Consider the following 11606-nt stretch of genomic DNA (forward strand, 5'->3'; position numbering starts at 1 on the left):
TAAATTCTTTAAGAGTATTGAAAAAGCTCTACAAAAACATCAAGGAGAGTGCATGGAATTATCTCCCCAAAAATGGAGAAAGAGTTCTCACATTTTTGGGCTGAAGGCCTTTTATAAGTGGTTGGAGGAGCCTCTTTCGGCTGCGAACTTGAAGGTTCAGCGACTGAACCTTAAAACATTTATAAAACTCTTTTTTTAACACATTTAAAAATACTTCAAATTTATTTTAAAAAACACTATATTTTACCCTTTTAAGGATTTCAATTTCGAGATTTTGAATTTCGATGGAGATTTCGTCGAAAAGCGAGAATTCTAATGTTAGCCGGATATTACATAACATGTTAAAATGAAAAAATCTAATGAAAAAGGCATATAAAAATTAGAGAAATTCACAACTCAAATAAAAAAAAGGCTTTACTACACACCACACTTAAAAGATCAAACTCTTACAAAAGCTAGAAATTCTATTACCAAATTAATAAAACTACTAAAAAATTATAAATTTTTTGAAAAAATATTAATAATGAAATTTTTAGTAATGGATTTAAATCCGTTATCATATTGAAGGTGTTACTAACCGATTTTTATGAGATTAGTATACTAATATGGAAAGTTCTTATTTATTAGGAGCTTTTTGAAATACATTTGAGAGTAGGGACATAAATTGGATTAATTTTGAGAGAACAAGCTTGAATGGAATTGTTGCAGAGAAGGACAGTTGTACTGGGAGTAAGATTGAACTGGTTGTGGGCATAAGGGATGTTTGGAACAATATTCTTGCAAATGAAAGTTAATGGGAAGAGGACGGAATGGCTTCTTAAAATACCAATTAAACCATCCAAACTAATCATCACATATGCATACAATCAAAGTTAATTCCATATATACCATTTAGATTTGAATAAAAAAAAAGAAAAATTCCATAATCCAATATTTCTTACAATTAAATAATGGAATAAAGAAAGAAAGAATAACATATTTTTTTCTATGGCAATTAATGTAATATACAGAAAGTTTTGTTTTCCTTATCACAAACAATTATCAGGTTTAACAAGGCCAATTCTCTTCCCCACCACATTTACACAAGATGATTGAGCTGCTTGATTTGAGTAGGTTAGATTTACATTCTGTAATCTGATCGCACTGCAGGGATTTTTCGAGCTGCAATCAAATTTTATAGCAATCGGCGTAGCTGACGTTCCTCTAATTCCTTGATATATTACATCATTTACTTTTACGCCTGATACCTATAGACATAATAAGAGCAAATTTATTAATTAACAAAGAAAACACTATTTTATTAACAGTTTATGAAAATTTTTTTAGTTATTTACCTTGTTGGGGCAATTTAAATTGTGAGGACAGTAATTCTGATCAATGATAATAGGATTTTGAACATTATGCATAATTGCATCTAAGAATCGAACTCTTTGAACAAATCCGTTGCTTGGTCTAGCCCATGACTTGATTCTAAATCCGTTTTGAGTGTTTATAAATATTGTCCTTTTGACGGTAACATTTTGAACCCCTTCTTCTTCTGCATCCTTGGCTAGGCTTCCAATGCTGAAAATAATAAGAAATAAGATTAATTATAGGATAGAGAATATATAATACATATTATCAAGAATTAATATGATATAACTGACCTAATGCCATGACCAGGGCCACATTTAACTCCTTCAACCCATAAGTTTTTAGTTCCAGGGCCAATAGAGATGCAATCATCTCCTGTTTTAATGGAAGAGTTTATAATCTCAACATTGGTGGATAATTGGACATGGATACCATCTGTGTTTGGACTGTCTCCGGCAGCTATCACTTTGATCCCTTCAACTTTCACATTTTGGCATCCATTGATAACAATGTGAAACATCTGGCTGTTTAGTGACAATAAGCCATTGATGTTTATGTTGTTGGAGTTGGTAAAGCTCAGTGTCTGCAAAAAACAACTGCTAATTAATCTAATCTAATGACAATAAAATCTTAGGTTAATTTACAAAATAAAGAAAAGGATTTTGTGCTGTAGTACCGTAGCACCATTTGGGCAGTTACTTCCTTTGGCTTTGCAAGCCCACAAGGGTGACCCTTTAGCATCAAGCGCCCCACCAACAATGGAAACGCCGGCCACTCCTTCGAAGCTAAACCAGTTGGCAGCTTGACCCAGAATATGATAATCTGCTGGAGCTACCAGCGTCCCATCAATCCGAATGGTGATATCAGAACTTTTGCAGGCACCTCTAAAGATCATAGGGCCAAGCAAATACCTTCCTTTAGGAACGTAAATCATGGTTGAGCCTGTAGAGCTACAAGCTGCAGCCCATGCATCGAGGAAGGGCTTGGTTGAATCGGTTACTCCATTTGGTTTGGCTCCATAAAATAAGACGTTAAAGTTTGTTGCGGCAAATGATGAGTTGACATGCAAGGCAAAGAAAATGAAGAAGAAGAAGAAGAAGAAGAAGAAAAGTGATCCTGCCATGTTAATTTACTGGATCAAGAAACAGCGGAAGGAGAGAAGCTAATGTATAACTGTGGTAGTTATGAGTTAAGACTTGTGAGAGCAATTCGTAGTGGGAAGTTGGAAAAATGATGATGAGTTAGCTCTGTGGTGGGGAAGTTATTTATAAGTAGAAGATTCCTTAAGAGCAACTGTTGCAGATAAAGAAGACAGTCTAACGGTTAACTAAGAGAGCTTTTTTAATTCGAAAATGGAAATCCAAAGAAAGCTGCGCCTGCAGTACATGTATTGCTTCCTCCATTTGCAATTCTGATAGACCATTGCAGAGAAGTCAATTTCATTTGCCTCCGGCCACCACTTCTCATTGCTTAATTAGCTTGCAATTAATGGAATAATGAATTTATCAACATTATCTTAATAGTCAATGGAGGAATGTTGAATATTAAAGAGGGCTGTTAACGTGACAATGAATCAATGCATGCAGAGTTCTTTAGATCCATGTAAGAAGCCCCCTAGCTTCCAAAGAAAGCTGCGCCAGAAACAAATAGCTCCTCAAATGCACGTATTGCTTCATTTGCAATTTCTTTTGAATTCGGTTGTAGACAACTGATTTTTATATGAACAGCATTTTGTCCGTATAGGAATTTTGAATTAAATAGCTTGCAAAATTAATGGAACAGTGAATTTATTAATAATCTAGCTTTCGTTTTCATATCATTAGATAATTTTTGTATATTCTTTTAAAATCTGACTAATATATTTACTATTTAATGTTTTTTTTTAAATTGTTGTTAAAAAAGGTAATTTTATTAAATATATTAATTATAAAATATTAAAAAATAATTTAAAATAATATATAATAACCATGTTTGAACATACAATCGCTCTGCCACACGCTACAGCTCGAAAATCCGAACTCATAGAAAAGCTGTAAGTCTTCAACTCTAGCCCAATCCTTTGCCAAGAAATCAGTTAAAAGGATTTGCTGCTTCCCGGTTGAAGGGAAGCATAGCACATTACTTTTTAAACTAATTTTATAATTAATAATTTTTTTATTTTAATTTTTTCTAAATAAACACCCTATTTTCTTTTATCCAAACTTTTTTTTTTCTCTTTTCTCTCTATTTTTTTTATTTGTTCTCATTTTATTTTACTCTCCCCTAATTATTTATCTTTTTCGAATAATTTGCTCTTTTTCCTATCATTTTATATCATTTCTCTCATTTTCTCCTTCTTATTTTTCTATTTTCTTCACATTATTTTTTAAAATTTTTTATTCTCTCTCATTTTCTTCCACTATTTTTAAAGAAATCTCCCAGAGATAATTTTGTATAAAATTTTTAAAAATTTCATTAAAACAGTTAATCAACTTATTTTAGTAAATTATAAAAACTAAATAAATATATAACTATAAGAACTAAATAATATAAATAATTTAAGGTAATTAACAGTTTTTTTAATAAAAAGACTAAAAATTTGAATTTTATAAAATACTGGAATATTTTAATTAAGTGATTTTGGAATTGGGGTGATCTAATAAGTTTAATAAAAACTCATGGATTAAATAGCAATTTAATCTTAATTTTATCACAAATATTGCCATAAAATTAAAATAGTAAAATTAATATTTTAATAAAAAATATAGTAAAAAATATTAGTGTTTAACAGATTTTTTTTTTTAAAAAAAATAGTAACGAATTATCAATGAATATGAAATTTATTTGTAAAATTACTAATAAAATTAATATCCGATATTTAATTTTTTTTTATTTTTAATTTTTACTAGTAATGGATTTTTTAATTTCATTCATAATCCATTACAAACTATTAACGAATTATAAATTCATGCATTACTAATTGGATTAATATACTAATCTAGAAAATTTTTGTAGTTATTTATTAGACAATTTTTGAAATGCATTTGGGAGTATTAAAGAGAATTTTTGTAGTGATTTATTAGACACTTTTTGAAATGATTTATTAGAAAATTAAATTTTTATAGTGATTTATTAGAAAATTTTTGTGGTTGATTTCTCAATTAAAACATACATATTGATGATATGAGATCTAGAAAATAGAGTTTTACAATGAGTTCTGTAAAACTGAAAAAGCTTAGATTTAGAGGAGAGTATTTCTCCTTTTATATATTTTCTTTTATCTGCTAGTGACGTGTTAACAGAACGTGTATCATTGGACCATCTGTCCCTGCTACGTTGATACGGACGTACGAGAGAATCAGATCTCTATTCCATGCGTAACGACTCCTGATTCTCTCCGGGTGCGCATGCGGATGGTCCTACAAGGTGAAGGGGCTGAACTCCTTCCTGGTTCTGAACTGGGCCGGAGGATGAGGTTACAATTAGGGCCAGAAGGAATTTATCCATTGGGCTAGAAGAACAGGCTGACCTGTTTTAAGAACTGATTGGAGCCCGGTCTTTGAACAGAATGGACTGGACCTGGTTCTTGGAAGGGGTCTAGAAGCCTTCAGATTATGAGTTATTCCAACGGGTCTGGCCTTGGACCGGAATGAAGGAACCAGCGGTCATCACATATATTTTGTAAAATCAAACTATTTAATCCTTTTTATTAAAGAGACTGTTAATCAACTTATTTTAATAAATTTTAAGAATTAAATAAACTAAACAATATAAATAATTTAAAATAATTAATAATTTTTTTAATAAAATGATTAAAGGGTTAGATTTTATAAAATATAGTGACGTTTTAATTGAGTGATTTTGAAATAGAGATAAATTAATAAGTTTTGTAAAAATTTAGGGATTAAATAATAATTTATTCTTAATTTTTTTTAAAATGGAATTTACTCTTATTTTATCATAAATATTTTCATAAAAAATAATAAAATTAATATTTTAATAAAAAAATAAAAAAATTGTGTTTTAACAGATTTTTTTTAAAAAAATCATTAACAAATTACTAAAATTACTAATAACTTTAATATTTGATATTTTAATTTTTTTAATTTTTCCCACATTAATAATAAATTTTTGAATTTCGTTCATCATCTATGATGAAATTATTAACAAATTATAAATTTATTGGTAAAGAATTTAAATTCGTTATTAAAAGCGTTGCTAATTGGAATAATGTACTAATTTAGAAAATTTTTGTAGTGATTTATTAGGCACTTTTTGAAATGCATTTGGCCATCAATAGGATTAGTTTTGAGAGAATAAGCTTGAATGAAACACAATTGTCATGGGAATTAGGTTGAACAGGTTGTGGGCGTAAGGGATATGCGGAACATTCTTGCAACTGAAGAAATACTTTTACGCTATCCTGCGCATATAGGACCTGTTTTTGGGTTATTATTGCAGGTAACAGTTATACAAAATTCTTATTTAAATTTAATTAAATAATTAAATAGGTTAAAAAATTATTAATATAAATTATATAATTATGATTAGTTAAGTAAATTAACTAAAAATAATAATAAAAAGAGAAGAGAAGGAAAAAATTGGTTAATTGAAGGAAAATAATTAAGAAAATATTTAATTTTATATATATATCCTTTATAGTAAAAATGAATCACACTTCAATTTTGAAAAAATAATGATTTTATAAACTCTTTACAAATAATTAATTAAATAGAGTAAATATTTATCGATTGATATTGATCCATCCAATTTATTATTATTTTTTTCATTTTATTACAAGTTACATATATTTGCTATTCACCATATATAGATCATATAGATTTAATCAATGAAATGTGAAATTAAATCGAAAATATAAGATTTGAATTGAAAATATTTTAATATATTTATAATTTATTCTATAAATTTTCGAATCGATTTGTAAAAAATAAATTCCAATTATAAGATTTCTAAAAATTATAAAAAATACCAATTAAAGCATCCGAATTAATCATCCACATATCCACATAATAAAAAAATAATTCCATATACACCACGTAGATTTGAATAAAAAGAAAGTTCTATAATCCAATATTTCTTACAATTAATGGAATAAAAAAATAAAGAATAATATCTTTTCTCTATGGCAATTATAATATACAGAAAGTTTTGTTTTCCTTATCACAAACAATTATCAGGTTTAACAAGCCCAATTGTCTTCCCCACCACATTTACACAAGATGATTGAGCTGCTTGATTTGAGTAGGTTAGATTTACATTCTGTAATCTGATCGCACTGCACGGATTTTTTGGACTGCAATCAAATTTTATAGCAACTGATGTAGCTGACGTTCCTCTAATACCTTGATATATTATATCGTTTATTTTTACGCCTGATACCTATAGATATAATAAGAGCAAATTCATTAATTAACAAAGAACACATTATTTAATTAATGGTTTATGAGATTTTTTTTAGTTATTTACCTTGTTGGGACAATTTAAATTGTGAGGACAGTAATTCTGATCAATGATAATAGGATTTTGGACATTGTGCATAATTGCATCTAAGAATCGAACTCTTTGAACAAATCCATTGCTTGGTCTAGCCCATGACTTGATTCTAAATCCGTTTTGAGTGTTTATAAATATTGTTCTTTTGACGGTAATATTTTGAACCCCTTCTTCTTCTGCATCCTTGGCTAGGCTTCCAATGCTGAAAATAATAAGAAATAAGATTAATTATAGGATAGAGAATATATAATACATATTATCAAGAATTAATATGATATAACTGACCTAATGCCATGACCAGGGCCACATTTAACTCCTTCAACCCATAAGTTTTTAGTTCCAGGGCCAATAGAGATGCAATCATCTCCTGTTTTAATGGAAGAGTTTATAATCTCAACATTGGTGGATAATTGGACATGGATACCATCTGTGTTTGGACTGTCTCCGGCAGCTATCACTTTGATCCCTTCAACTTTCACATTTTGGCATCCATTGATAACAATGTGAAACATCTGGCTGTTTAGTGACAATAAGCCATTGATGTTTATGTTGTTTGAGTTGGTAAAGCTCAGTGTCTGCAAAAAACAACTGCTAATTAATCTAATCTAATGACAATAAAATCTTAGGTTAATTTACAAAATAAAGAAAAGGATTTTGTGCTGTAGTACCGTAGCACCATTTGGGCAGTTGCTGCCTTTGGCTTTGCAAGCCCACAAGGGTGACCCTTTAGCATCAAGCGCCCCACCAACAATGGAAACGCCGGCAACTCCTTCGAAGCTAAGCCAGTTGGCAGCTTGACCCAGAATATGATAATCTCCTGGAGCTACCAGCGTCCCATCAATCCGAATGGTGATATCAGAACTTTTGCAGGCACCTCTAAAGATGATAGGGCCAAGCAAATACCTTCCATTGGGTACGTAAATCATGGTTGAGCCTACAGAGCTACAAGCTGCAGCCCATGCATCGAGGAAGGCCTTTGTTGAATCGGTTGCCCCATTTGGCTTGGCTCCATAACTTAAGACGTTAAAGGTTGATCTGGCGAATGAAGAGTTGATATGCAAGGCAAAAGAGACGAAGAACATGAAGATAACTAATCTAGCCATGTTAATTTGCTGAAATGAGAAGATTTAAAGAAAGGAAGTTAAAGAGGAGCTAATAAGAGGGTGGTGGTTACGAGAATAGTAGTGGTAAGTTGAAAGTGAGTTCGATGGGGGAAGTTGAAGGAGGTTCAGTGCTTAAATAGATGGTGGTTATAGAGATAAGGAGGAAAAAAGTAGGGCTTAAGGTAGCTAATTGAAAAAATGGAAATCAAGTGAAAGAAAGCTGCGGCGGAGAGCAGATACGAACACAAAGAGCTGCTACGCGTACAAGTATGATGGATTGCTTGCTTTCTAATTAAAATTACGGCTTCACTATACGTGATGAAGAGCATTTGGACTGGCCATCAACTGGATACGTAATCTTTGGGTTTAATTAAACATTTTTTTTAAATCATGATTATCCTTTTTGGCAACTGTTAACGTTATTCACTTTATAAATTTATTTTATTGCTTAACAAAGAAAAAATTAAAAAACTATCAACGTGAGTCGTCACAATTAATCAGCTTGCTGCTGACTGCTGTTTAACCTATATGTGAATGAAACCGTATGGGCATGCGGAGGGGTCGGGGAAACACTGACTTCAACAACTGATCAAGAGCGGCTGTGTTCTTCTTGCAAGGTTGGAGTACTAGGCAGCCCAAGAACGAGCTGGAGGAAGCTCTCAATAAACAACATCATTGTATCAAGGTTAATCGTCTGAACAAATTAAATATTTGCTTAATTTTGTATTTTATAATTTAAATGGTTAAATTTTTAATAAATTGTCAAATCATTTATATTAATTAATTTTAAAAGTTAAAATTAAAGGTAAATAACTTAATTATTAAATATTTTATCTACATTTTTCATAGTAAAAACTTTTATTTTATATCAATAATTATAAATATTTTATATCAGACATATTGTTTAATTGAGAATAATAGTATATATCAATTAAATATAATTAATATTTTTTTATATATAAAATTAATTTATAATTAAAAAATAATAAAATATTACATTTAATATATCATCTCAACTTTCATGTAGATTAAAATTATATTTGAATTTAAATGTTAGGTTAATTTATTTAAGATTTAAAAATTTAAATTAAAATACAAAATATTAAAATTTTTTCATCGATTGACCGTAATCATTGTAACATTCCGAATTTAGAAATAATAGTTTTCTATATATATATATTATAAAATGAAAATATAATTTATAAAAGATTTGGGGAGAAAAATTTAATTTCAAGTTAGATTCTTAAGTATGTTGTAAAAGTTATGGGTGGAAAATTATATTTAGCATATATAATAATAGGTATATTATATAATAAATATTTATTACAAATGATTTTTATTGCATAAAATAGCATATATAAGTCTTATTATATTAAAGTATTTCATTAAAATTTATATTTAACATCATTGCAACTTATTTGGATATTATTCAAATTTTACTTTTATTAATAATATTAAATAAAATAAAATGATTTATTTTGCTTTATATTTTAAATTTTTATTAATCTATGATATACATATAAAAAAATAAAAATGAGGGGTAAATATTTTATTAAAAGGAATATTTTATTAAAAAACTAGTGAATTTACCAAACTATAATCAAATTCAGTTCTGTTGCAATTCGGTTCTAGACCTTCAAGTAAGTACAAAGAGAAGAGAGACCCATTTCTGAGGCCGAAGATAACTTGATCAAACAGAGTCCATGAACTGATACCTCCATCTACAGAAACAATGTCTATTTCAATGGCCTTGTTCTCTCCTCCTCCGCCTACCCACCTCCTACGATTCCTCTCCTCCAAACCCAATTTCACTCATAAGCCCACTCTCTTTCTCGGACCCAAAATTCCTTTCATTCTCCTCTCCCTTCCAAAATCCTCCACTGACAATGGTGCTGGAATTTCAGCTGCTGTAGAAGAACTAAAACCGGAGGAAAATGTTGCTCAGAATTCTGGATCTGCTGCGGAGGCTGAAGAGACCTCTTTGCCTCCCAAAGTTGCTGTGGCTGATGCTGATGTGAAGCTGGATAGTAAATTTGTGGAACCCAGATGGATTGGAGGTACTTGGGACTTGAAGCAGTTTCAGAAAGATGGGAAAACTGATTGGGATGCTGTAATTGATGCAGGTGAGGTGCTGGGTTTTGATTATTTATCTGCTCCACAATTACTCTCTATTATTGCTCTTCTTCTAAACAAAAAAAATTATTTTGTTGATTGTGTTTGGATGATATGGGTAGAATTTGAGAGTGCAATGATTTGAAGGAAGGTAATAATAGCTGAAAATTTTGATCCCAAATGGTATAGTAAATCGAAATTAGATATCATCATTTATGCTTAATCGATTGGGGGTGCAAATTAGCTTGAACATTTGGGTTTATATTTTGGTGCAGTAACATCAGAATTGACCACTATCAATTCGTGGATTGGGAATGAGAGGGAAGGGAATAGGATGAGTTCAAAGTATGTTTCGATTAGCCAATAGACACATAACATGCAATTTCTATAGTAACTATCACATTAGACCTAATTTAGGCAGACATGTACTTCGCTGTACTTTTACTTAAAAATCAACCCACTTGGGTCCAAGCTTGAGCAAATTATCCAATTTCAAGCATTGAATAGGGACATCATTTTTTCTGTTTCTTTGATATGGATTTTCTTTTACTGCTCCTGATTAGACTTGTTGGTTTCTCATTAATTTCGTTAATGATCTTTTCCAGAGGTTAGGAGGAGAAAATGGCTCGAGGAAAATCCAGAATCATCCAGCAACGATGACCCTGTAGTTTTTGACACCTCAATCATTCCATGGTGGGCTTGGATAAAAAGATCCCATCTACCTGAAGCAGAACTACTTAATGGTTTGTTAATATCTCTTCCTTTGCAATCTGAATCAAATATCTGCCTTTCTGGCACATTGGCTTTTAACTAACGCAGTTTTATGACTTCTGCACAGGCCGGGCTGCGATGATTGGATTCTTTATGGCCTACTTTGTAGATAGTTTAACTGGTATTGGTCTAGTTGATCAAACGAACAACTTCTTCTGCAAGAGTTTATTGTTCATGGCTGTGGCAGGAGTACTTCTAATCCGAAAGAATGAGGACATAGAAACTCTAAAAAAGTTGCTAGAGGAGACAACCTTTTATGACAAGCAATGGCAAGCAACCTGGCAGGATGAGATCCCTAGTAGTTCCAAAACAGAGTAGCTCGAAGTTGATTTGTGCTTTAAGCTTTAGTTGTAGTATTTGATTCTCATTCTATGCTGTGTGTAATTGTCTGCGGATGATAATATGGTTTTAATTTTTATCCCACTTCAATCAAGTTTTTCTCGAGATTTCTATGCAAGCTACAAGAAAAACTAAAAAAAGTAATGTTCTCCCAGTGCTTCGTCGGAGCTGGGATCCAATGTAGTACATTACGTTCATTGAACTAGCAGGTGAGTGGCCATGGGACTTGGAATATTCATCCAGAATCAAGAAATCTCATGCTCCCACCTTTAAATCATTTATTTAATTTTTTTTCTTTTTTTTACCAAGATCTACCCACCTGGAAAAGAGATGGAGAGAGACAGATAATCCGTCAGAAAAGATGGCAAAGTCATCCAAAAACAGCGAACGAGACTGTGGAGTAACCCTGAAACCATATCCTTATTTATAGTTTCA

The 11606-nt window shown here is 30.8% G+C and overlaps 3 protein-coding genes across 3 annotated transcripts; 1 reads left to right on the forward strand and 2 right to left on the reverse strand.

Annotated features, from left to right (window-relative positions):
• Positions 1-1005: 1005 nt before the first annotated feature.
• Positions 1006-2559, reverse strand: LOC110612992 (polygalacturonase). The gene is made up of 4 exons (XM_021753886.1): positions 2030-2559; positions 1647-1936; positions 1335-1563; positions 1006-1247 (listed from the first exon to the last, which is right to left on the reverse strand). Exons 1-4 carry the CDS (start codon positions 2474-2476, stop codon positions 1029-1031), a joined length of 1185 nt encoding a protein of 394 aa, XP_021609578.1. The 5' UTR covers positions 2477-2559; the 3' UTR covers positions 1006-1028.
• A 3954-nt stretch (positions 2560-6513) lies between these two features.
• LOC110614534 (polygalacturonase) lies at positions 6514-7949 on the reverse strand. Its single transcript, XM_021756092.1, has 4 exons — positions 7515-7949; positions 7132-7421; positions 6820-7048; positions 6514-6732 (listed from the first exon to the last, which is right to left on the reverse strand). The coding sequence occupies exons 1-4, from the start codon at positions 7947-7949 to the stop codon at positions 6514-6516; spliced, it is 1173 nt and encodes a 390-aa protein (XP_021611784.1).
• A 1620-nt stretch (positions 7950-9569) lies between these two features.
• Positions 9570-11265, forward strand: LOC110620850 (light-harvesting complex-like protein 3 isotype 1, chloroplastic). Its single transcript, XM_021764780.2, has 3 exons — positions 9570-10072; positions 10667-10804; positions 10900-11265. Exons 1-3 carry the CDS (start codon positions 9682-9684, stop codon positions 11148-11150), a joined length of 780 nt encoding a protein of 259 aa, XP_021620472.1. The 5' UTR covers positions 9570-9681; the 3' UTR covers positions 11151-11265.
• The last annotated feature ends 341 nt before the right edge of the window (positions 11266-11606 follow it).

Source organism: Manihot esculenta, chromosome 1, assembly GCF_001659605.2.
Source record: "Manihot esculenta cultivar AM560-2 chromosome 1, M.esculenta_v8, whole genome shotgun sequence".
NCBI lineage: Eukaryota > Viridiplantae > Streptophyta > Magnoliopsida > Malpighiales > Euphorbiaceae > Manihot > Manihot esculenta.

Bases quoted from the DNA above. Each gene is read 5' to 3' on its own strand.
- LOC110612992 (XM_021753886.1), bottom strand. From the start codon at position 2,476: ATGGCAGGATCACTTTTCTTCTTCTTCTTCTTCTTCTTCTTCATTTTC. The intron at 1,564-1,646 runs GTCAGTTATATC...TATTATTTTCAG, and splicing joins GGCCCTGGTCATGGCATTAG to CATTGGAAGCCTAGCCAAGG. The intron at 1,248-1,334 runs GTAAATAACTAA...TTATGTCTATAG, and splicing joins ATTTAAATTGCCCCAACAAG to GTATCAGGCGTAAAAGTAAA.
- LOC110614534 (XM_021756092.1), bottom strand. From the start codon at position 7,949: ATGGCTAGATTAGTTATCTTCATGTTCTTCGTCTCTTTTGCCTTGCAT. The intron at 7,422-7,514 runs GTACTACAGCAC...TGTTTTTTGCAG, and splicing joins ACTGCCCAAATGGTGCTACG to ACACTGAGCTTTACCAACTC. The intron at 7,049-7,131 runs GTCAGTTATATC...TATTATTTTCAG, and splicing joins GGCCCTGGTCATGGCATTAG to CATTGGAAGCCTAGCCAAGG.
- LOC110620850 (XM_021764780.2), top strand. From the start codon at position 9,682: ATGTCTATTTCAATGGCCTTGTTCTCTCCTCCTCCGCCTACCCACCTC. The intron at 10,073-10,666 runs GTGAGGTGCTGG...GATCTTTTCCAG, and splicing joins GGATGCTGTAATTGATGCAG to AGGTTAGGAGGAGAAAATGG. The intron at 10,805-10,899 runs GTTTGTTAATAT...ACTTCTGCACAG, and splicing joins TGAAGCAGAACTACTTAATG to GCCGGGCTGCGATGATTGGA.